Source organism: Stegodyphus dumicola, chromosome 5 (assembly GCF_044657685.1).
Source record: "Stegodyphus dumicola isolate Sdum_Otavi_A_Nest chromosome 5, ASM4465768v1".
In the NCBI taxonomy this organism is placed as follows: Eukaryota; Metazoa; Arthropoda; class Arachnida; order Araneae; family Eresidae; genus Stegodyphus; species Stegodyphus dumicola.
In genome coordinates this window covers 229,120,499-229,145,653 of record NC_140772.1, presented here as the reverse complement: position 1 = coordinate 229,145,653, position 25,155 = coordinate 229,120,499, and the positions used below count along the sequence as shown (strand labels likewise).

The window sequence follows — 25,155 nt, the reverse complement described above, 5'->3', positions numbered from 1 at the left end:
TAGTATCGTGATTTGCCGTTCTTAAAGCAGAAGCTAACTCATTTATGTAGCCATTCCAGCGCTTGTGATGTGTGCTAACATAACTTCGAATTATTTTTACAATATTTTTATTAACTCTTTCTGCTATGTTTGCCTGTGGTCTATACGGAACCATTTTGATATGGCGTATGCCAAGTCCAGTGCAAATATTTTCAAATATTTGGCTAACGAATTGTTTACCGTTATCGCTAATGACTTTTATCGGTGCACCGTATTTTAAAATGTATCTGTGTAAGAATGCATCTGTGACTGTTTTGACTGACGCGCGTTTAAGTGGAACAATTTCTGTCCATTTTGAAAAATGATCTACAATTACTAAAAGAAAACGATTTTTATTTAATTCACTCTGGGGGAACTAAAATTTCATTCGGAAATGTAGCGCGAATGCTATTTAAGTACCCGGCCGGGCTGTAATTAATATCATTTATTAACTGACATTGATTGCAGGACCTGACATACGCAGTTACTATTTTGTATAATTGCGGGAAATATATCGCCTCGCGTACCCTTTTTAAAGTCTTTCTGACCCCTAAATGACCCGCTGTTTTCGCGTCGTGTAATTCCTTCAAAATGTTTAATCGAAGCGAGGCTGGGATGACTGGTTTGTACTCGAGATTTTCGTTTGTTGTTTTCGTATAAAATAATAAATTATCTATTATTTCATATTTTTCTCCTCGATTTCTTATCGCATCGATATCTGTGTGCTCAAAGCTTTCGAGGTCTTTCAAATATGCATAGATGCTTCCAAATTCAGGATCAGCTTTCAATTCAGCAATAATTGTTTCTCTAGAATCTAAAATTTTTGAAGTCAACACAGCGCATTTAAGTTCATTGCCTTCATCGTCCAGTTTTATACAAGAAAGTGCGTCAGCTACATTGTTTTCCTTACCCGGTTTATATTTAATTATGAGATTATATTCTTGAAGTTTTAAAGCCCATCTTCTTAACCTGGGCGTTAGGTTTTTCCCCAAGTAAAGTCTTCCAACAGCCGCATGATTCGAAAAGACTGTTACTGGCTCTTTGCCGAAATAAACTCGAAATTTGTGTACAGCCATTAATAGGACTAATGTTTCTCTCTCTGTAACTGTATAATTCCTTTGTGTAGGGTTCAACGTTTTACTAAAAAATGCCAAAGGATGGCTATTTTGCATAAGAACCGCACCTACAGCATAGTCCGACGCATCTGCTGCAATTTCCAGGTTTTCGTTCCCCTCACGGGAATTTCAAAACAGGGGCATTGATGAGCTTTTAACCTTTCAAATGCGGTATTTGCTTCTGCTGTCCACGTGAATTTACTTTTCTTTCTTTTAATTACTAACAAAGGTTCAACAATATTAGCCAACTCTTTTATGAATGACCGATAATAAGAACATAACCCAAGGAAAGAAGAAAGTTTCTTGGCAATGTTGGGAGGTGGGAAATTCTTGATTGCTTTTATTTTTGAATCTTGAGTTTCTATACCCTTTTGCGAAATTTTATAACCCAGATATTTACGTTCTTTAGTTGCGAACTTGCATTTTGAGGCGTTAATTGTAAGACCGGCCTCTTTTAATAATTTAAAAACTTCTTCTAGGTCTTTAATATGTTCTTCCAACGTACTACTCGTTATAATTATATCATCTAGATAGATTAAAGTCGATTTTCCTAGGACAGGCTTTAGAACAATGTCCATAGCTCTCTGAAATGTTGACGGGGCCCCACACAAACCAAAGGGCATGCGTAAAAATGCATAAGTGCCCGATTTTGTTATAAACGCGGTTTTATGTATGTCTTCGGGTCTCATAGCTATTTGATAGTAGCCAGACGTTAAGTCCAACGTAGTCATGTATCTTGTAGATTTAATCTTTCTAATAATTTCCTCTATAACCGGCAAAGGGTAAACTGGGAATTTAATAACACTATTAAGTTTTCTGTAATCAATAGCAAACCTCCAAGCCCTTTTATCCGAAGGAGGAAACTCGTTCTTTTTCCTACATAGTACGACTGGACTCGCGTACTCACTATTTATGGGCGTTATTATTTGGTTCTTTAACATTTCCTGAATGTGTTCTTCTATGATTTGCTCTTTCTGTTTATCATAGCGGTAAGGTTTAGTCCTACAGGGTTTGTCGGCAGTTAACTGTATCTCATGCGTAACTATTTGACAACTACCAGACCGTTCTGAAAACAAGTTTGAAAAAGTACTCACCACTTGCTAGATGGCTTGGCTTTCATGGTCATTCAAATGGCTGAGGTCGACTTGCGGTTGTTCCCCTGGTTCCACCACCTTCCGATCCATCTCCAGCACAATAAACTTTCCTGAAAATTCAGTTTGGCCTTCGCGGCTTTTAAAAACTCCATACCTAAAATAAGTGGACTTTGCAAGTTTTTTACTATAAAAATTAATACTTTAAGGCTTTCGTTTTGAACCTGTGTTTTTAAAGATAATTTTCCAATACAGTGATAAGTTTGTCCTTGCGCTGCTATGATTTCTGTGTTTTTATTTTTAAATAATCGTAACCTATTAAAATTCTTCTTAAAAAAAAATATCACTCATAAAATTACCTTCTGCTCCTGTATCGATGAGGGCTTCTACTGGTACATCGCCAACCAAGACTTGTATAATTGGCAATTGTGAGTTTTTTACGATGATCGTATTTAAGTATCTTCTTGAGGGTTTTTTCAAAACTTCCGGGGTCTGGACCTTCGCTTTCACAGGCCCCTCGTTTAAAGCTTTCCTTTCAACTTCTGCCTTCTGGGTACGCGGACGGTTGTTTTCAAATTTCCTTTTTGGGCCTTGACCTTCGAGCTTCGATGAGTTAGCTTGATAGCTCTTTTCCCCATAAGAGCGGTTTGCATTTCTGGTCTGCTCATTTGAAGATTGCCTTCGGATACTTTGAGAATACGATGCCCCTCTAGCTTTTTCCGCTATTCTGCGATTTTGGAACTTGACCGCCAATTCGAAGAGCTCCTGCAATGTGCTTGGGTTTCTAATTTCGAAGTAATCTTGAGCAGCAGGTAGCAATCTTGGTAAGATTATTTCAATAATCTCCGCGTCGGGTTTCTTCCCACACAGCATATCCGTCAGCTTAATTTTTCGCAGAATAAAGTCCGTCAACTCTTCTATATCCCGTTGATAAAAACTGTATAGTTCGGCTTCTAGCCTTCCTCGATCTTTCACTATGGGGAAGGCCTTTAATAACGATTTTTTTAAATTTTCAAATGTATATGTCTGGCTTCCAGATTCCCCTAATAAAAATTTGCATATATTCTTCCACCATAGCGCGGCCTGTCCTCTTAGTGCAGATGTGGCGATGGCAACTTTTTGTCTTTCAGGCACAGGGTAGAGCTGAAAGTGATTTTCTAGGCTTTCTAGAAATATCGCCACCGAATTTTTTCCGTCGAAATTGACGTTTGGCTTGATTGACGCTCTCATCGTCTGGACCAGGTATCCAAATCCTTCCAATTGGCTTGCCATTTCTTGTTGTTGTCCAGCAGCTTCCATCCAATTTTCGGCCATTTCAGTTCGACAAGTGTTCGGGCGCCAATGTAATGTTGCGCGCTTCCAACCTGCACGCGACAATAGTGATGACTGCTATGAACTGGAAAGTATTCAAAATCTTGAGAAGGGTTTAAATCCCTTTTTATTTAATTTTAGAAGTTACAGATGCGTGCTCTTGACGCTCACAAACTACGCCGACCCGGCGGTAAAATAAAGATAAGAAACTAAAAAAAGAATAACAACAAGTGACTAACTACGAGGCTCTCTAAACGTAACTAACCTAACCGCGTTCTAAGATACCGCTGACAATTCAGCAAACTTATTATTATTAAATATTACGTTGAAAGGTTTAACAATCTGCCGAGGCAAGCACACAGGCCGAAACGCGTGGTTCTTCAATTTCTAACTAGCCACCTCCACGCTCGTGAAGCAAGAAAAGCACACTTTCGAACTCTTTTCCCTTCTATTTAACTCAGATTACTTCCGCTGACAATTTGAATCCTTGCGCGTTCTACTAAAATTTACATACTCTGGCATTGGCGATTCCAGGGGAAAGTAAGGCTTGACAGGAAAGATAGTTTAAACTTAAAATAAATGTTAGTAAAAATAAATATAAACCCTACACGGTAACAATCCTTTCCCTTTATGTTTATATAATCAGAAACCAGGTATATCTGAGTCATGCTACTCTAATTTTTAGTAGAAGGTCATATCTACATGTATGTGAAACCATATGGACATACAATGCTGTCTTGGGCCAAAAGAAAACGTTCCAGGACACTGGCACAAATGTGTGACTGCCGGGGGTGAGCGAGAAAACGCTCTGGTACGCCAGCGTGTTGGCCGGGAAACGTTTCTTGCTGGCCCGTATATGTGACAGTCGGCGCGAAAGGGATAACCCTTCTATTCGGGGGGAAAGAAACGAAATTACTTTCAGAACAACCTAATACCATGCACTGCATGATGCAGCTAAGCCAAAACCGAGAGACAGAAGACATGAAAAGAAGAGAAAACTGACTAAAATACATGAGAAGGAACCGAAATCTTTTAAGTGTTTTGAGCCTGTAAAAGTGTTAATTTGGCCCTAGACAACTAACTTTAATGCCCTTTTGCATAATTTAAAAGCTCTAAACAATTACAGTAAATTGCTGTCATCTAGCTTTTTCCTTCTGTTAGTTAAATGCTTCAATTATAAATATTTAAATTTTAAGTTATTTCATCTGCTATTCATCCTTCAAGCCTTGAAGACAACTTCTTCAGATTTGTTACGGAGAGAACATACTACAACGCTTTCTTGTCGGCATATATCTGTTACTAGCAAAGTATGAAATCCAGCATTCTTATAGAATGCCTAAAACTAGCCGGCAATGAAACGATTCATATTTCACACATTTCCTAGGAATTCTATAGAATGCCAAATGACAAACCGGCAAACATGAAATGCATTTCCGATTCGTTTCAAAGAACCGAAACTACTACTTATCAGAAGTTAGTAAATGACGTACAAAAGACAAAAAAGGCTATTAGAAGGAACTACTGGCTGCTGAATCGCTAGGATGAGATGTTTGTAGAAAACAAATGTGTTATCTTGTTACCTGTTAAAGAAGGCGTTACCACTATACAGTATTACGTCATGGACGCTGAGTTATTTTCCATATTTCATTCCTGTAAAATCAAATCGTTCTAAGACTGAAATTTGTTTAATTCAAAATATCAATATTGCTTTTGCATACCCAGTCTAGTTTACTGTAAAAGTTCTAATTCAGGAAAACCTCTTGGCGGAAAACAAGCTCTACAAAATATAACTTCTACAACATTTCCTGAAAGCGTCAGAATGTTTACTGTAATTTACATACTTTGAAAATTTATCGTATTTCGTACTTCTTGAAATAATTAAAACATGCTTATTTTAGAATTTACAATGTAGTTACAAATTTTAGAATATTGTTAATTACTCTTGCGTTTCTGTGATATATCGCTTACACATAGTAGGATATATGTCCGTGATAAGATACACTCTGAAATTCTTTTTCTACTTTGTTAAATAAATGAATAAAATAGATAATGTCAAAAGTCAAACATTAATGTTACACATTAAAAATTAATGTCAAACATTTTAGAATACTGTTATTTACTATTACTTTCTTTTCTTGACAAACATAAAATTGTAAAGGAAAGAATACCCATAAAATTTTAAAGAAAGCTGATCTTTTTCGTTCACGATTGGAGATATTGCCTGTTTAAGAGGTAGCTCCGTAAGGAAAATCTCCATCAGGATAAAAATCTCCAACAGTAGTAAGTCCGGAATACTTTTTTAGTATGAAAAATCCAAATAACCGCCTTAATGGGCTCTTACGACACATAGATTTTTCACTTTTGCCATTTTGAGCCAAAATGGCGTCTTTAAATGGCTCCGCATTCAAGAACGAAGTAAGAATTAGAAGAAAAACACCAGGTATAAAGCTAGAGGCCGTTAAAATGTTCGGTCAAGAACGGGCTCTTTAATCACTTACGGTTGCAGAATCTGAATCTTATCACAAAAGAGAATGAAGTTATTGTACTGTTCCTTGAGTGGGCAGTAGAATGGAAATGGTAATATTATGAGTCGGAATAACGTTATTTTTCAGTGAGTGACAAATTAATTCGGTGGTAATCTTAAGTACCAACGAAATTTCCGTCAAAAAGAAGGCTATGGACCAAGATGGTTAAATTCCGCTAAGTGCTTTGTAATGTAAACTTTCTCCTTCATTTCAACGCAATTTCTTTAAAATTTTACTATGCAAAACTGAGCAACTCTTATAGAATTCAATCGATCGAATAAAATTATTAGTAGAATTCCCAAATGCAGAAATGTGGAAATCGATATAAGTGATACGTCTTCGTTAACTTCCGTGGCTACTGCTTGAGAGTTGTCTAATTTATCACGAATAAAATGTCGTTGTCCATTTAGATTCATGTCAGAAAAAGTGAAGTATATGTCGTTTCTCTGTCTTTTTTCTTTCGAAGACCTATTTGATGCTCAGACGGTATAGTGGTTAGGGGAGTCTGACTGCGATCCGAAGGGCCTGGTTTTGAATCCTGGAGAAGGCATGGTTGTAATTGTCCGTCCCTTCATAGGAGGCAATGGTGACCCATCTATTAGGTGCCTCCATAATAAAGAGACCACCACATCTGGCCTTAGTATAGATTAACCCCTTGGCCTATACGATATCTGCCAGTTGCACGAGTTATAGCAGATAAGAAAGTCGGTTGCGCGTCGTGCCATTCAACTGTTCAGCCGTGTACCCGAACTGGCGCAAAATGTATACTTTTCATGACATATATATTTGAGTGTAACGAAAGGAATTGTGAAATAATAAACAATGTTTAGGTACAAATAGTAATTTTAAGACGTTTAGGGTGTAATCATAACCAATTGATCAGTTGACAAAAATAATTGCATGATGGGTATAAGAGCTTTTTAATAATTTATACGAAGTTATATTTGAAACGTTTGAACGTAACGAAGCTTTACAGGGAACGAAAGTAACAGATCATCCAGTTTCGTCAGAAACAACTGGAAAAAAAAATACTGACGTTACAATTAAAGAAAAAATATTCGATGTAGAATAACTCCAATCGCTTGTTCTAATAATAATACGCGGCATTTTAAGCACAAATTCCTCATCACTAGTCAGACTCGTGACTTTTGTTTATGACAAATTCTTTACCACGAGTCAGACTCGTGGCTTTATTTATGACACAAATTCTTTAGTCTATTTGAAATAAAAACAATAAATAATTGTTAGATGAATTTAAACCACTAAATTTCATTGGTGTACTGATTATAAATCATAAAGAACTTTGCATGCCTGGTTTTTATTCAAATAGAAGATAATTAACCATTATTTGAATTTTATTCAAATAATAATTTTATTCAAATTTGCCGAGAAAGGTTTTGTCATTTACAGTACTTATTCTAGTTTTAATTCTTCTTCCCTCGCAGAGTATCAATATGCGTTCTTATGTGTGATATAGTATGTATTTTATGAATGATATGTTCTCATTTATGATACGTAAAGTAGAATTAAGTCTCGAGAAATAAATTTTGTCCTATTAATTTTCTCCACTGCTCTTGGTTTTTCTTCGTTATGCACAACTATACAATAAAGTCTCTTCCACCAATCTATCCCAGCTATTCTCCAATTCATCCCATTACGTATAGTATATATATAAAATATAAAAAAAATAGGAAGGCTTTGCTCTCTACGAACTAGCAACCTCTAATTTAACTTTCCGCAATTTAGGATTCCCCCCCCCTAGACCAGTACCTTCGAGAATATTCCAGCCTATTACGTAACAGCTAGTATAAATAACGAATGCGCGCCATTTTGCGAACAGAAGCTTCCTTCTCCCTGTGCTGTTAAAACCTACGCTGCTGCTTCCATCTTCCTTTCCTCTATGACGCAATAAATTTAAAGTAATCTTATTTAGTAACAAATATTGATCTGCTTCTGAAATGGAAATAAAGGTATGGAAAAGGTGAATTCCTGTGTCTTCTTTGGATACCGCCTTAACACTCTGCTATAGAAATGCCTGGAATTTGATGCCAAATATATATATATATGATGTACCAGCTTTTGTCCGGAATAAATAGATTGGTGAAGAAATATAGATGTAGTCGTAGCTTAAATTATCAGACGATAAGTTTAAAAAACAGGATCCATTTATTATTATTCAGGAGAAATAGCAGTTACAAAATCATATTTCCGGAGTAAATAAAAAAGAATTACTAACAACTTTTTGTGTGAAGTTTTTTGCATCGTTGCATTAAAGAAAAGACCCCGATATTCCTTTGCGAGTCCTTTTATAGCCTCTGGAAAGGCGGCGCATCCAAGAAATGCCGTCAGCCATTCCAGTTCGCTTTAAATATCTCCAGAACATTCTATAACTGTACGTGTAGAAAAGGCGGGAAAAACAACTTGACTACGGGCCTGTGGATTTAATTTCACGTACTTTCAAATAAGAGACCGTCGCCATTAAAAAATGAAAATAACATACAGTTAGAATTTTAAGTGTACTCTTGACTATGGAATTTTATTATTACAAATGTATATATATATATGTCCTGTTGGAAACAACTAGCAAATATTTAAAAGTCAAGTAAAAACAGTCTTTCATTCAACCCCAAAATGCATCATGGAAAAATATAATTTGACAGGACTGAGTAGATAATTTACAAATATTTTTAAGTAAAATGAACTTTGTGAAAAATTTAGATTAAAAACTGATATGAATAATGCATCATTTTTTTCACTTTAGATTGTAATGAAAGGAAATGAATCACAGTTTGATTCCAGAAAACCTATTTCAGTGCATAAATGAATTTAATTGTAAAAAACAATATTTTTCTTGTGACTAATTTTTTTAAAAAAATAAGCTTTACATTATTTTAAGGAGATTATTCTTATAAGTATTACTAATATTTTCAGGGTATGAATCCATATTATCTAAGCCTGGATCCAACTGCTGAAGATCTTGCTCAAGCCGTAGGGCTTTTCCTCAACAGTAATGGCTGGACGAGAGCTATTGTTTTCCGGGACAGTTCCACATTCTACGCTGATTTTACTCGAATTCTTCAACGCCATCATATAGAGGGTAGAGACTTAGAATTGAGCGTAAGCGAGAACCTGAACGAAATCCAGCTATTCGAGATAGTAGCCGAAGTGCCCCGGAGTGAAATTCGAGTTGTAGTAGTAGCCTGTGGTCCAGTTCTAACAGAAAGATTATTCCAACAAGCTAGGAAGGCCAACCTTTTGGACGGGAAATGGATATGGATCCTGGTAAGTAGTATGTTGCATTACTTAACTTTTAAAGCACATTTAGCTGTTTCACATTGAATTAGTACTTTAAAAGAATCAGAATTGTTTTGTGTTTGCACCCCACTCAAAATCAACTATAGCAAATCTATGGTTGATTTTTTATGGTTGATCCTCCTTCTTCTTCCTCTTCTTCTTTTATTTTTTCTTCTTCTTTGTCTTCTTCTTTTTGTTTTTCTCCTTCTTCTTTTTTTTTCCTTCTTCTTTCTCCTCCTCTTCCTCCTCCTGTTTCTTAGCCTGTAAGCTAATTTCTAAGAAGACAACGTATATTCGCATAATGATCTGGAAACGCAGGAAGGAATGAGGAATATTTTTTCTATATGTTTTATATTTCTAAAAAAGGTTATAATAAATTTTTGCTAAAAAGGCAAGAAGGAAACTTAAGCATTCGAAAACTGAAGATGAACAGAAAATTAATGCTACGAAAAATAATTAAACAAATTTTAAACTTATGTAGTTAAAGACTAAAGGTCATTATTCTAGGTTTTTTAAAAATTGTAATCTAAAAATCATTAGAAAAGGAGAGATATATAACTGCCTGAGGTTACCTCTGTTAAAATTGTTTAATTGATTATCAAATTGTGAAACAGTTTTCTTTCACTTTACTATCTGATATTTTTTTTTAGTCTGTACTTTTCATAAAAAACACCAGTGCAACTTTATAAAAGAGATTAGTTAAATAATGATCTTCAGTAGTTAACAACATAAGTTTAGAATTACGAGTATATTAATTGTTGCAAATAGCATTAATTTTCAACTCATTTTCAGTGTTTGAATGCTTAAGTTTCCTCCTTGCTTTTTTAGCAAACATTTATTATTTAATTCAAAAACATTAAACATGTAGATAAAAATATTCCTTATTCCTTCTAGCGCTTACAAATCATGTGAATGTACATTTAGAACTTTTAAAGGCCTGAAAAACATATATTTGGGATGTTACCGTCATGCAATGACATGTAGGTGTTTTATTTTTTAACACGATATTTTCTGCGTCGATGTTTTTGAACTACTTTATTTTCGACAACGATGTTTTATACCACGCTATTTTAGAATTGCGATGATTTTTCTTCGCTTTTCTCCACGATGTTTCACCTTGCTTATTCTCCGCGACGTTTCCGTCTGCAATGTTTTTCCTTTGATGGTTGGCCTTTAACCCTTTTTTTTATCACTGATTGGACACAATGTATACTTTTGGTGTGGCCGATTTCCACCGGAAAGAGAGGTGCACAACTACATGCCATAATAATCCTATAAATGTCAATGTTGTAAGGCTACTCGTTTTTAAATTATGCGAGATACATATATGCATACGTATATACGTACAGACGCCACGAAAAAATCTTTTCTTAATCCATTTTAAATTAGTTTTATAATTCGTTTTGTTAAAAGGATTCCTTTATTGTTTCCCTTACGTACAGATGATCTGACGCAAAAACGTCGTTAAACTGCATTCGATAGCAGTCAAAATGGATATTTTCCTTGAAATATGGAATTTTTTGTGATGGAATACTTCCGTTACTTCGTGCACACCCCGTGGAAAAAAAGGAATCGAAAAATTAAGCCTGTTTTGAGCTTCTATAATTTAGGTTAAAATGACACGCCAAATAAATATTATTTTAGAAGTCAAACAACAAAAATCAGCGTTATATTTGCAAATTTTCACAAAATCATTTGACTTCTAAATTAGCAGTTTACGTTCGTATGGAATTTAAAACCACAGATATTTTTGAAAAATTATAATTACACGAATTATGTTATAAACTCAATAGGTTTTAAGATGTGCGATTAAAGAGTCAGAAAACTAAGCAGTCCAGAATTTTGGTTCATTAACAGCTGTTTTTCCTCTGCGGCTGCTGAGAACTGTTTCCGTCTTCTAACGACTCATTAATGAAGACAACTTACGTGATAAGAAATAATGGCAGCCATTTATCTTAATAGTTTACTCACTTTCTCGTTGATGGCTAAGTTTTAATTATTTGTAATGTTTACGCGCAATAAAACTTTTACTGATACAACTCTGCATACGTAGAACTAATGACGACCTAATTATGTCCGCAATAGAAAGTTTGACTTTAGTGTTAAAATCAAAATGGCATTTCTGTATTTCGTACTGACTTTTTATTATCATAAGGTTTTATTCCGTTTAAAACTGGATAATGTTTCTTTTCTCATTTTTTAATTATTTATTTTATTAGCCCAAAAATGACGTTAGTCCGGAATGCGATATTAGTCCCGAAACTTCATTTTTCGTTAAATCACTATAAATGACGTATCACTTTTTAGATTGTTGCCACCAAATATTATCGTCTTGTATCATATTTAAAGAAATTAAATAAGGAAGAATCTGCAGGAACGTACGCATGTTTCTCACTTTCGTAAAAAAAATAACAATAATACCTAGATCCATTCAAGTTTGAATAACGTAGTCCTCCACTCGAACATGCCCACCTGAAAGCCCGAATTCTGAATTTCGAATTTGATATTTTATAAAATTTTAATGAATTTTTTGTCAAACTTAGCGATTTGAAACCGAGCAGTGACAAAACTGTACGGACTAAAACGTTGTTGTCTCCAGGGCATGAGACTGACTGTCTGTTAGAAATTCTAAAGATGTGCTGTTTTTAAACATTTTGTGATTTTGCTATTCAACTGAATTTTATGTGGCGTAAGTGCGAAGACTCACGCCACATAAAATTAAATTAATAAATAACACACAAAAAAATAATAATAAAAGTAAAAAAAGAAACGTTTGGCAAGCCATCTTACTAAGAAAACCGTGAATTGATATGATAAACGGGGAAAAGACTGAAAGAAATGTATAAAAATTGATGCTAACAACTTAACACTTCATCGGGAATTCCAAGCATATGTTGCTTTAAAGATTTTGAAATCTTGCTGCTGAATTGTATATAGCGTAAGTGCGAAGAAAATATTTAAAAATAAAGCTAAAAAGACAAAACGAAAGCGAGCTCAGCGATAGCGAAGAAAAACTTTAACAAAACCCTTTGTGAGACCGTTAAAATCTGAGCCCTTTCAGATTTAATTTTTTTTTTTTTTCATGACTATTGAAATAATTCGTATTTGCTAAGTACTTCACGTCATTTTCTGTCAGAAGAATATAGATAAATGAGTAGACGAACTTTTAGTGTAAGACATTTATTTCGCTTTGACATAATCATTTATCTCTATTTATCTCTTCAGAATATTGTTACGAATATTCTGTTACATTTAAATAATTAACGTTAGTTGAATTGTAAATTAAATAATTTTATTTCCCGCGCAGTGAAGCGCGTGACGAATATTAAAAGAAAGCTAAGCCGGAAAATTGAAAATACAAGAGCGCGTGCACGTAACATTTAATAAATATCTCTTTTTTTATTTCGAGAAAGTACTAGAAAATTCTCGCGCGCGATTTTAAAATCTTATAAAAGGAGGAAAACCTCTCAGTTCGTTGTAGTTTGTTGTTGTTTAGAAAACTGCTCTTGTTGACTGTAGCGAATTCGCGGATTAGCTTTCTTTAGCTGTTTTGAATTAAGTTCTCTTGAACGTTTGAGTAGTTAGAAGATAACTACTGTGATATATTGTGATACTGCACGATTATTTGAGGACATTTAATCATATTTGTTGTGATAATAATAAATTTTTGTTCATTTTTCATCGGACTTGTGCATTCATTTTGTAACGCACCCGTACGCACGCAACAATATGAATGATAATGTTTGCTATGATGATATTCTTTCAATACACATCTTTCCCAAATTTTTAAGTTTGGTGACCTGCATACATGTAGTTACAATTTATAGCGACACGTAGGTACATAGTTATATTGCCCAAAATGTTTTCGCTATTACAATACAGTACTTCCTTTCTTTCATGCAAGGAAGTAAAAAGAAATACATTTGAAATTCCCTAACGTGATCATGTCTAAATCAACACGCAAATAGTCTATCATGCGTACAAAGCATATATTTGAGTTCCTTAACCATTTAAAGGTAACCTATAGGTAGCCTAATTAAGTTACGCTTACTGTGAAGCACGGCATTAGTGAATAAACACTTACTTGGCGATTACTTGGTATATAAGCTGAAGTAGCGTGATTAGCACTCTCGTGGGATGATGCTTATAAGCGCATCTGCCATTAGACTCAATTGGTCTAACAGCAGATATAGGAAATATAGATAAAGCAACGATACGATTGAGGTGTATAGAGTGAGTGATTCACGGAGGACTTGGGCACCACCCCTCTACCATATTGGTTAATTGGTATAGCGCCACGTCCACCCTTATCTAATGCAACCTTGGTACATTTAAGTACACATTGCTGAATGCTTATAAGAATAGTTCATTCCTTGGGACATATTGCTGAACATTAATGAATATTGGAAACTGTACACATTACTGAGGATTTGTTATTAAACTTGTTCTATTTTATATACTGCTATATACTCGTTGTTGCATCTGTTCAAGGAGGCTTATTTATTGGATGTTATTGGTAGACGCTATGCAACTTGACAGAGATCCGTACCTAGTTTTACCAGAACATCCATCATTTTGCATGTTTTGTGAGTTAAATGCTTCCTTTAAATGCTTATGTTGTATCATAAATTTGTAGAATGCTTGCAGGTTTGGGCTAATCTTTGGAATATGGTAACAGGTAGTTTGGTGACATTTTGGTACGGCGATAAAGGTTACTAGGACTTTAGCAGTGTACATGGATAAAGTCAAGAGTGTGCGCAATGCTATTTTTGCGCAATTATGGGATTTTTTTAAGTGAAAATAGGTCGATGGGTACATGGATACCGTGTATGTGCAACGCGGCAAGCAGTTTGCGATTCTGCACTTTCTCCCAATTTCGCACCTAATCTTCTTCATGATTAAGCACTTTTGTTCCATAAAAGTTCTAGCATAAGCGTAATTCGGCTAGCAGATTGTTGGGAAAAAAAAATGTTGAGTAAAACAAAAACATGCCTTTACTTCGTGAAAACAAAATGGCGTCCAAACAAAAACTAGCAGGTTGCTGTAGCAGGGTTGGTCGCCAAATTTTCGCCAAAAAATTGCCAAGTTACCATAATCCAAAGATTAACCCAGGTTTGTAGTGGGCATTTTTATATGGTAATCACTCTTAAGTGGGCATTGAGTTAGATAATGCTCCGGGAAGCCCGTTGCCCCACATGTGCAAGTGTCCGTATCCATGATAGCAGATTTGTTAAAGTAAACCGGGAATGGCCCATGGCCCGAAACATACCGTACCAGTTGAGGTTGTATAGAAGACGTTCCGGATCTACTTTGGGGATGTGATGGTAGGTTCTCCTGCCCTTTTCACTCGTGTCCCCTTCTGGCTGTCATTTGTATTTCAATATTTGTTGGAGGTTCTGAACTAGATGGTAGAAAAGCCACTCTAGGAATAGCATTTATGAAAAACAAAAATCGGTGTATTCAGACAGTGAGGTTTAAAAGTATAAATATTTATTAGTGCGTAGAAAACTCCTCAGAAATAGGAGAATAAAATAAGTCCGCTTTTTGACATATATAAAACAGATGCTATTGCGTGTTAGATTAGTTTGTTTCAAGAAATTATTTTGTGGCATTATTCTTAATGTATTTTAGTTCCAATTAAATATTTGTCAAAATATGCATAGACTCTGATAATAATGATGCAAAAGAAAAATTTCAAACGTTATATTTATTTTCTGTTTGAAATCTAAATGTTGATATCTGCAAAGAATTTTGGTGGATACCTTTTGCTTTTCGAAGCTTTTTTGCTTTCTTTTGCTCACAGCTAAATGCTAAATTTTCAGACTAACATTATAAGGCATTTTCTCCCACCTTTCTGCATGCATTCGCGGGGTAACGGTAGCACACTCGGCATGTATTCGAGAGGCCCAGTTTCGAGCCCCGGCGAACGCATTGCTCATTTTGCCTGTACTCGTGCTTCAAAATAATCTACTAAAATGACTCTACAACATTTGTTTCAAATCATTCCATTTCAAATCTTTCCATTCCTTCCATTTCAAATCTTCAAATCATTCCGTTCCTATCATTCCATTTCATATCATTTTGTATATAGGACTGCTATAATATGTAGATGTGCACCTCGTATTTTGGTTGCAATCGGCCGCACCAAAAGTATATAAATATATGTATATATATATCCACTCTGTTACTCGCTCAGTGATCTCAGTTTATTCTTATATGCTTGTAAATTGTGCATTTTTTGCATTAAAAATGATTGAATTATACTGTTCTTATCTTCCGAATAAGGTTTTTATGCCTTTAGTAAATCTGTATGCAATAGTTTTAGAATTATCAAAACAATTTAAAAGTTGTTTAAGTGCCGCTAAGCGTAATAATGTTTTCCATGGCATCCATTCCTTGTTTACATTTGAAACAGCATGTACGTATCCAAATGATCAGAAGGTTGTTGATGCGTGTTCCTTGATCTATTGCACCAAGATATTTTACTGTACATTTATTTACAATTTATTTACAAGTCGTATGCCACCTGGCATGTTTACAAGCGTTATGCCTCCTGGCATGTACATGATAGACATATTCTGCCACCTGGCATGTGAATTGATACATCATATTAGTTTTCTGCCACCTGACAGATACGATGCAATTACCTCAATTAGCGGTAATACGCCCGACATTTTGGCGTGTCCGCTTCCCTTACGTTCTGTAACGCAACTAACTTTTTGTGCGGTGCGCCCTCTGGGCACAAATCACCGCAATCACCGAGGAGGCCAAAACATCCTCCCCCCCCCGATGAATTACATTCATCTTAATACAATCTTCAATATATGCAAACAAGTAAATGAAAAATATAGAAACTGAAAACATACAAAAACCTTCAAAAAGTATAAAATTACATGTTACACTTACCAATCTTCTAGCAAAACATCTTATATCTTACTATATTGAAACGTTAACTATGAGGGTTAAACTAGAACAAACAAATAAAATTATTAGTACAATAAGAAATAAAAATAATAATAAAACATATTCAATATGAAAGAAACACTTAAGTTAATGTTCTTCAACTGGTAAAAGACACAGTTTGGTAATAGGACGTTTAATGTCCCCGTGCACAGTTTTTAGTCTAACCACTCGGACATTATTGTCTCTTCCAGGAAACACTTCTATTACTCGCCCGAGTTTCCAACGTAATGAAGGCATATTATCTTCTTTAATGATAACCAAGTCATTTAGACGAATATTTCTGCTAGGTTGTCTCCATTTGCTACGCTGCTGTAGTTGGCACAGGTACTCTTTAGACCACCGCTTCCAAAACCCTTGGAACATCTGCTGTGTTAGTTGCCATCTTTGCAATGGAGACACTCGTACTTCGGTTAAATCTTGTTCCGGAACAGCTGTTAAAGAAGTCCCTATAATAAAGTGTCCAGGAGTCAAAGCTGTCAAATCATTGGGATCACTGGAGACCGGTGTTATTGGCCTCGAATTTAAGCATGCTTCAATTTGTGCAATTAGAGTTAGAAACTCTTCATAAGTCAAAATTTGAGTTCCAACACATTTCTTTAGATGCAGCTTCATAGATCTAACAGCTGCCTCCCATATACCACCATGATGTGGAGCAGCTGGCGGGTTGAATATCCACCTTATGTTTTCATTTGCTAACCACCTTTGAAATTCTGAAGCCTTCCGTAACTCATAGGTGGTAAGCATACCAGATTGCTTTTCACGAACGGATTTACAGTTGTTCACGAAGCGCAGAACATAAGCCATTATTCCCAGTACTTTGGTTAAATTTCCGTACAGTTTAAGATTTAGTAACGGTTCTGTAGACTCCACAAGTGTTTTCAAAGTAACACATTTACGTTCTTCACTAACGTTTTGCAAGTCAGCTTCGGTATTCATTTCGTTTATGTGATGTCGAATATCTACTTCTGAAAGCCAGGGTGGCCCAGAAAACCAATCACTATCATTAATTAGAGCTTCAGCATCCATCCCCCTCGTAAGTTTATCAGCAGGGTTTGTCTTCCCACTGCAAAAGTAGCAGTTGTTTAAAATTGTTTTCTCCTTGATTTCTACCACACGATTTCTAACAAATTGTTTCCACTCGTTGGCAGATCCCTTGATCCAGTGAATGCAAATTTGGGAATCAGTCCAGTAAAAATATATTTCCCTTATCCAACTGCGGAAATATCGATTGCAAATACGAACCTAATCTAGCAGAAATTAATGTTCCCAAAAGTTCAAGCCTAGGGAGTGTTACCCTTTTTAATGGAGCCAAACGGGATTTCGACACTATGAAACTTGTTTTACATTTATTTTTCTTCTTAAATCTAAAATATGCTACGGCACCATAACACTTGGGACTGGCATCAGAAAATATGTGAACTTCTATTAATTTCCAACACATATCACTGAAGTACTGTCTGGGAATTTCGAAAAACTTTATTTTTTCAACTTCTTTTAACCATTCCTGAAATATGAATTCTGTATCAAGGGGAACACTTTCGTCCCATTGAATACCCTTTTCCCACATAGTTTGCATTAAGAGTTTAATTCGAACAGTAAATGGATTCATAATTCCTAAGGGATCAAAGAGCATACCACATGCTGCTAAAATGATGCGTTTAGTTACTTTGAGATTTTGTAACTTCTCAAACTGAGATACATCTATTTTCAAATTATCATTGACATTGTCCCAGATAAGACCTAAAACTTTCAACGGTACCAAAGAGTCTTCAGATGTTTCACGAGAGTCAATTGCAAGTTTCCATAGTTCATTCAGCTCAGGTGAGTTTGAAACCCATCTACGTAAATTCATACTGGCCTCGCTAAGAATGAAAATCATGTCCTTGCTTAAATGTAAGGCCTTTGCTACATTAACTGTCCCAGAAATTAAATCATCTACGTAAAGCTCTTTTAACATACTGCATGCCTCTTCGTAGGCATCTTCATACTTTTTTAAATGCAGTCTTACTGTAACTGTTAATAAATAAGGTGAGCACTTGACCCCGAAAGGAACTCGATTGTGTTGGAGAACTTGTAAGTTGGGATTACTGTGATCGAGATTTGACCCTTCTTCATTTATCCACAAAAACTTTAAAAAATCCCTATCTTCTTTAGCTAAGCCTACCTCTAAAAATGCACGCTGAATGTCGGCACAAAACGCAATTGAATGTACCCTGAATTTAATGATAATCTTTAGCAAATCAGGATTTAAATTAGGTCCGCTTTCCAAACAATCATTAAGTGATAAATTTCCCTTACTTTTAGAAGAAGCGTCAAAAACTATTCGAACCTTTGTAGAATCCTTCTGCTCGCGCACTACCACGTGATGAGGCATGTAATACCCCGTTTTCAAACTACTATTTAAATACGTATCTACCCGTTCCACTATACCATCTCTCAACTGTTCATTAATTATCTCATTATATTTTAAATATAGCTCGCTATTTTTCTGAAACTTATTATTTAAAAATTGTAAACGCTGTTTCGCGATTTCATAATTGTTATTTAAACCTTCAACACCCTCTTTCCAAAATAATCGAGTTTCATACCTTTTATTCTTGTAAGTTGTATTTCGTTCAAATGACTCTAAAATTTCTTTATCTGATAGAGATATTTCTTTATCCGAACTTATCCCAATTGCTTCTAATTCCCATAATTTTTTAACTCTTTCATAATCTAAGTCCTCATTTACAACGGTTTATGATTAACTCTTGCGTCCTTACACTTTGATCCTTCGTCCTTGCCTTCAATCACAAAACCGAAAGTGCTTTCTGTTGCGACTAATTTTTTACAAATCTTCACGTTTCGTTCTCCTAAAATTTCCCAAATATAATCCGAACCTATTAATACTTGAATTTCGTCACTCGTACCAGCATCTGCTAATTCTATTCCCTTCTCAAACGCCATCTTTCGCATCCACCGAGAAGGAACTTTTACTTGCCCTAGTGTTATAGAATCAATGACTATTGCGTTAATTTTTATCTTTTTACTGGGATGGCTCACATTTTGCAATATGATTTCTACGATATCATACAAGCGCTCTTTTGCATCTTTGCATCCAAATGTGAAAATAATAAGCGCTTCTTTATTAATAATTTTCAACCCCAGTGAATCAACCACTTCTCGTAAGATGAATGACTTTGTTGACCCTGAATCTAGCATACAACGTAATACCTTTTCGTTTCCCCCTTTACACCTAACTGTTGCCGAAAACGTCTGTAAAAGAACGGAAGTCGGTAGTTTAATTTTGTTATTATTTTCATTACATAAGAGCGAAAGAGAAGCTTCAGGGATTGGCGTTTGTTTTGTCTGATTGGAAGTATCCGTCTCTAAACCTTTCGATGCGGCGTCACATAATAACGAATTATGTAAACCTTGGACATTGCACAGTCTGCATTTTTCATCTTTATGAGCACAGAAACGCCTTGGATGCCCTTTCGAAAAGCAAATAAAACATAAACCTCGATCCATTAATGCCTTTCGGCGAGCCTTTAAATCAAGTGCGCAATCATGATTCATATGACAAGCAGATAAACAAAATATGCAGACATTTTGATTCTCTTTCTTAGGCGGGGTAGAGAACTTTCGATTTTGATTAAAATGTGATTTTTGAAAGTATTTAGAGGGAGTTTCGCTTTGACTAGTTAATACCGAAGCACCTTGCTTATTCGTACTGTAATCATTTCTTTTAGAATGCATGTAAGATTTATCTTGATAACCTTGATGGGAACTTTTGTTTCGTATTGATGTTTCATTTACATCAAAATTCTTAGAACGCGCTAACATCATTGATGTTTCCCTACATTCCACTTCCGTTTTCAAGAACGTTAGTAGTTCATTAACATCGAAGTTTTGTTTATCACTTCTTTTCCTAGTGAATTCTAGAGTTAAATTCTCGGGTATTAACTTTAACAAAATAGGGGATAATAAATGTCCATAAGAACCACTAGTAACATTTAAAGAATTTAAATTCCTTATTTGTATTTCTATATCGTCATAAAGCTTCCTCAAAGAAGCCGTATTTCCAGAATATTTTACAGGTTCTAAACTCAACAATTTATTCATATGCGCATTAATTAGCAGGTCATCTCTGCCAAAACGGTTTTTTAGTATATCAACAGCCACCGTATAGTTTTCACTAGTAAATGTTAATCCACTAATAGCATTTAAAGCTAAACCTCCCAAAAGCGATTTTAAATAACAAAACTTGTCAACCGAACTGAGACTTCCGTTTTGGTGAATGGAATTACTAAACTGATTCCAGAATTCAAGCCAAGAACAAGGATCACCGTAATATTTTGTAATCGTTAATTTTGGCAATTTTAAAGTATTAACTTCACAAGTTTTCAACTTCGGAGATATAGTTTTCCCACTAGAATTTCTAGATTCAACTTTACACGCGTTTTTTCTTAATTTTTCCTGAATTTTACATTTAAAACTTATAATTCTTTCCTGATATTCCTGCGCGGAAATTACTTTTGTTTCTAACTCCTGTTCCGTAATTATACGTTTTTCAATCTCAGAATCGTATTGTTTCAACAACTGCGATTTTTCAAGTAACATTTCGAGTAATTCTTTTAATTTCTCATCCGCGGTTTCACCCTCTTCTAACAATGCAGAATCTATTTTACTCATCAACTTGGTAGTTAAGTTACGCGTCACCGTACGCAACTTCTTTGCCTTATTCATAGCCTCCATTTTACCATTAGATTCTACCAACTATAATAATCACCAAGATTTTTATTCAACAATTCTATTCAAAACTGGAAAAATGAAAAAGGGCCTACCTCGAATTTCTTCGCGTTAAATCCTGGCTTTTCAGTCATGAACTCACTAATTTTCTTCGTCCATTCTTCATCTCCACAAATCACGTCCGGGTCACCAGAAAAAATGTACGTATCCAAATGATCAGAAGGTTGTTGATGCGTGTTCCTTGATATTGCACCAAGATATTTTACTGTACATTTATTTACAATTTATTTACAAGTCGTATGCCACCTGGCATGTTTACAAGCGTTATGCCTCCTGGCATGTACATGATAGACATATTCTGCCACCTGGCATGTGAATTGATACATCATATTAGTTTTCTGCCACCTGACAGATACGATGCAATTACCTCAATTAGCGGTAATACGCCCGGCATTTTGGCGTGTCCGCTTCCCTTACGTTCTGTAACGCAACTAACTTTTTGTGCGGTGCGCCCTCTGGGCACAAATCACCGCAATCACCGAGGAGGCCAAAACACAGCAGAATAGTAGATTTTTTTCCAATCTAGAGAAAGTAAGCTTCCCAATAACCCCTTCTTTTATTATTGCTAATTAAATCATGCTTAATCCATTCTGGAATTTATTCAAGGAAATAAGTGTTTAAGATTTACTTCATAATTTTCAATAGGAACATCTTAAGTTTTAATGTATTTTTGCCTTGTCGCGAAGTGAGAACTGAATTAATTCAATGACAAATACTGAATCGTCTGTGAAAAACTGTTTCTTTTTTGTTGTTGTTCTTTGCTTAATTTCTTTTATACATCGTTTTAGATTTATTATAGTATTTGAACAGAACATGTGGCAACGATTAGATAATTCTTCAAATGATATAAATTTATATGCACTCTGAGTTATAATATGAACGAAATGTAACGCTGTTAAGTGAAGCTAGCGCCAGATGTCGCTACGGTAAACAAATATAGTAAATTTTAAAGAGTGCGTTTATTCTATTGTGGTTTATGCGCTATCGACAAAGTAAATTTAATTCAATCCAATAAGTTTAAATGAAATGCAAGAAAAAATGCATATAATTTAAATTTCCAAATTAGCGCTTCCAGATTCCCATATTCGGGTCGAGATTTACGCTATTCACAATTGGATGGCTCTTTGTGTATGTTTCTCGCATTGTTTTATCACAACGCGAGAAACATACACACTGTTACGAAATGTAGAGGCGCGGTAAGATGGCTTCCCGGCAAAGCAGTTTTAGGGTTGACATAAAATTCCAAGGAAAGGCAGGGTTGCCACATTTGTCGAGAAATCGCCCGTTTGGCGACATTTGGCAACAAAATTGGCAATATACCATGGACGGTTGGAGAACCTTTTGGAAAGAATTCTTACTTGTTTAGCCCAGAATGAACACAAGCCAAAAGCTATAAAAACCCTGCTGGCCCGCAATCAGTTAGTATCGAGTGTGTCTCTCATCTAAGTTAGTCCATGCGGAGACGATCGAGTTGACAGCCGGCCAGCGAGTGCCGAGTGGGTCGTCGAATGCACCGAAGGAGTCTTTTAGTGTATCGCGGTTAGTGCATCGTCGAGCGAGCGTGTTGAGCTCCGGGAACGACTGAACCGAAGAGTCGGGAGCCGTGCTCTGTGTGTCGTCGAGTGCATCGCGAGTTGTAGCGTGGAGAGTCTCGACAGTACGCGGAATTCCGAGAACGACCGAGCAGAGTCGGGAGCTGTACTCTGGTGCTTTGCAGTGAAGCTCTCTCCACCGTTATTGCCTGACAGTGTGAAGGCTGTGTCTCTGATTTTTTCCAGCGTGTTTATAGTAGATCATTGACGACTGTAAAAGTGTTTTGGAGCTGTCCTGATTAATACTGGCCAATAAAGTGTGTTTCGATACTTCATCAAATAGTATTGTCATTATTCACGCCAAATCCTCACGAACCCCGTACGAACGTGAAGGAAGAAAATAACGTAAAAACTGGTGTCAGAAATGAAAAGCGCAACGATACATTTATGCAGATTCTTCATTATTTAATTTCTTTAAATATAACACAGGGGTCTAATATTTTGTGGCAGCAATTTAGTGAAACTGGCATTTAAGGTTTTCAACGCAAAATGCCAAAACGAAATTAATAGCCCTTCTGGGCCTTCTGGGCTAATAGCACTTTTAACGCCTTATGGGCTAAAAAAAAAAAGATATGTTGCGGGTGTTTTTTATAAAATCCAAAAAATGCAGACTGAATAGGAAAATTAAGAGGAGCGTCTACGTGCTTTCTTCAAAACCTGAAAATTAGGAAGCGACAGACGCAGTAGAATATATAATTTCAAAGGGAAAAAAATGCATCGAATTTGTATAATAAGGAAACAAAATTGTTTAATAGAATGCATGCAGATTGTAGAAAAGAACTATCGTCCAAGAGTTTTTTTATTACATTTTATTTGTATCGAAATACCACGACACGTTGTCAAGTTAGAAAACTTCGAATAAGTCTAGGCTTTTTTTTTTTTTTTTTCCAAAATACTGCGTGTTTGGATAAAAAGACGCGAAAAAGACCGTTTTAAAATGAAGCACAAATATTTCGTGTAGGCATTGCCATATTTTCCGAGACACAACTTATTTATTTCCAAGAAAACAAAAGCCAAATCATATTAACTTAAAAAATTTAAAAAAAAAAAAAGTTTTCAAAGCGTTCAGATTTCATATTACTTCCAAAGGGACTTTTTTGAATATTTTGTGTGTTACCTTTATTTATTAAATATCATATTCTTCGCACTTAAGCCGTAAAATTCACTTCAATATCGCAAAATACTTCAAAGAACATATCTTTAGATTTTCCGATACACAGTCTCGAGCGCTTTAAATAAAAATTTTTTTTTTTTTTTTTTTTCGTACAATGTTGTATTTGCTTTCTTTGAAATCGTTGAGTTTCCTAATCAAAAATTAGTTTAAGTTTTACAAGATATAAATTAGATTATAAAATTCCAAATTTCGGCTTCCAGATGCCCATATTCGGGTGGAGACGTACGCTATTCAAATTTGGATGGCTCTAGGTATCGTTGTTTTATCACAGTGCGAGAATCATACACACATTTATGCAGATTCTTCATTATTTAATTTCTATAAATGTAATTGAGGGCTCTAATATTTGCTGGTAACAATTTGAAAAGTGAAACAACGCTTATCGTGAATCGACGTAAAATGCCAAAACGAAATTAATAGTCCTTTGGGCTAACAATAAAATGAAATGAAGCAGAAAAAGAGTTTAAACTTTTAACTCTGGGTTACTTTTAAACTCCCCTCAATTTTTCAAGGAATTCCACACTACCAGAGCGTGACGTCATCAGTTTTTGCTTCTGTAAGTGCTTAAAACAAATAAGGCGATGGCATTCGAAAAAATAAACTTGATAAATTAAATCGTGAAGATATTCCACGTGATATAACATTTTATAAGGTCTACTATAAAAGCAGCATTTTAATATTTTAAGTAAAAAACATTCAATAAAGCAGAAAGAAAACACATTTTTCTTTTATTAAAAATTCAAAAGAAATTAAGATATAGGGAAACGAAGATAATAATAATTTAATATGAGTTTCCATACCCAAAGAAAATTATCAGGATTTTTACGCTGTACTTTCTCGCTTGACCTATAATAAAAGCCACAATGAAATCGAATGCAGTTAATTTTCCTGGAAATTCCTCCAAGGAAAATAACCTTACCCGAATTTATATACATAAAGTTAGTAACACTTTTATGAAAAGTGTTACTAACTTTAAAAGTGTTACTAACTTTATGTATAAAAATTCGACTTAAATTCGAATTATAACCAAATTCATGAACTTGTATAAGCAACTTTAGGAAATAAGACGATAACAACATGATACTGATAGCCTTTAAACAAAAAATATCGATTCTTATGGCAAACGGGAAAACTCTTTGATTTGTCAATAATTTGGGAAAGGAAATCTCAGCGAATTACAGAAGATCTTAAATATTTGCATTCCTAACTAAGAGAAGATCACTCTGAATACTTGTTTACACTTTACTTTGTTGAATGCATGAGAAAAGAAAGAGTGAACAG

The 25,155-nt window shown here is 35.2% G+C and overlaps 1 protein-coding gene across 1 annotated transcript in view; it reads left to right on the top strand.

Annotated features, from left to right (window-relative positions):
* LOC118191555 (glutamate receptor ionotropic, NMDA 3A-like) overlaps positions 1-25,155 on the top strand; it is a 391,320-nt gene that overhangs the window by 251,330 nt on the left and 114,835 nt on the right. Inside the window, exon 2 of the mRNA XM_085817752.1 lies at positions 8,992-9,342. Coding sequence (XP_085673878.1) covers positions 8,992-9,342 — 351 coding nt within the window. The remainder of the gene's footprint in view (positions 1-8,991; positions 9,343-25,155) is intronic.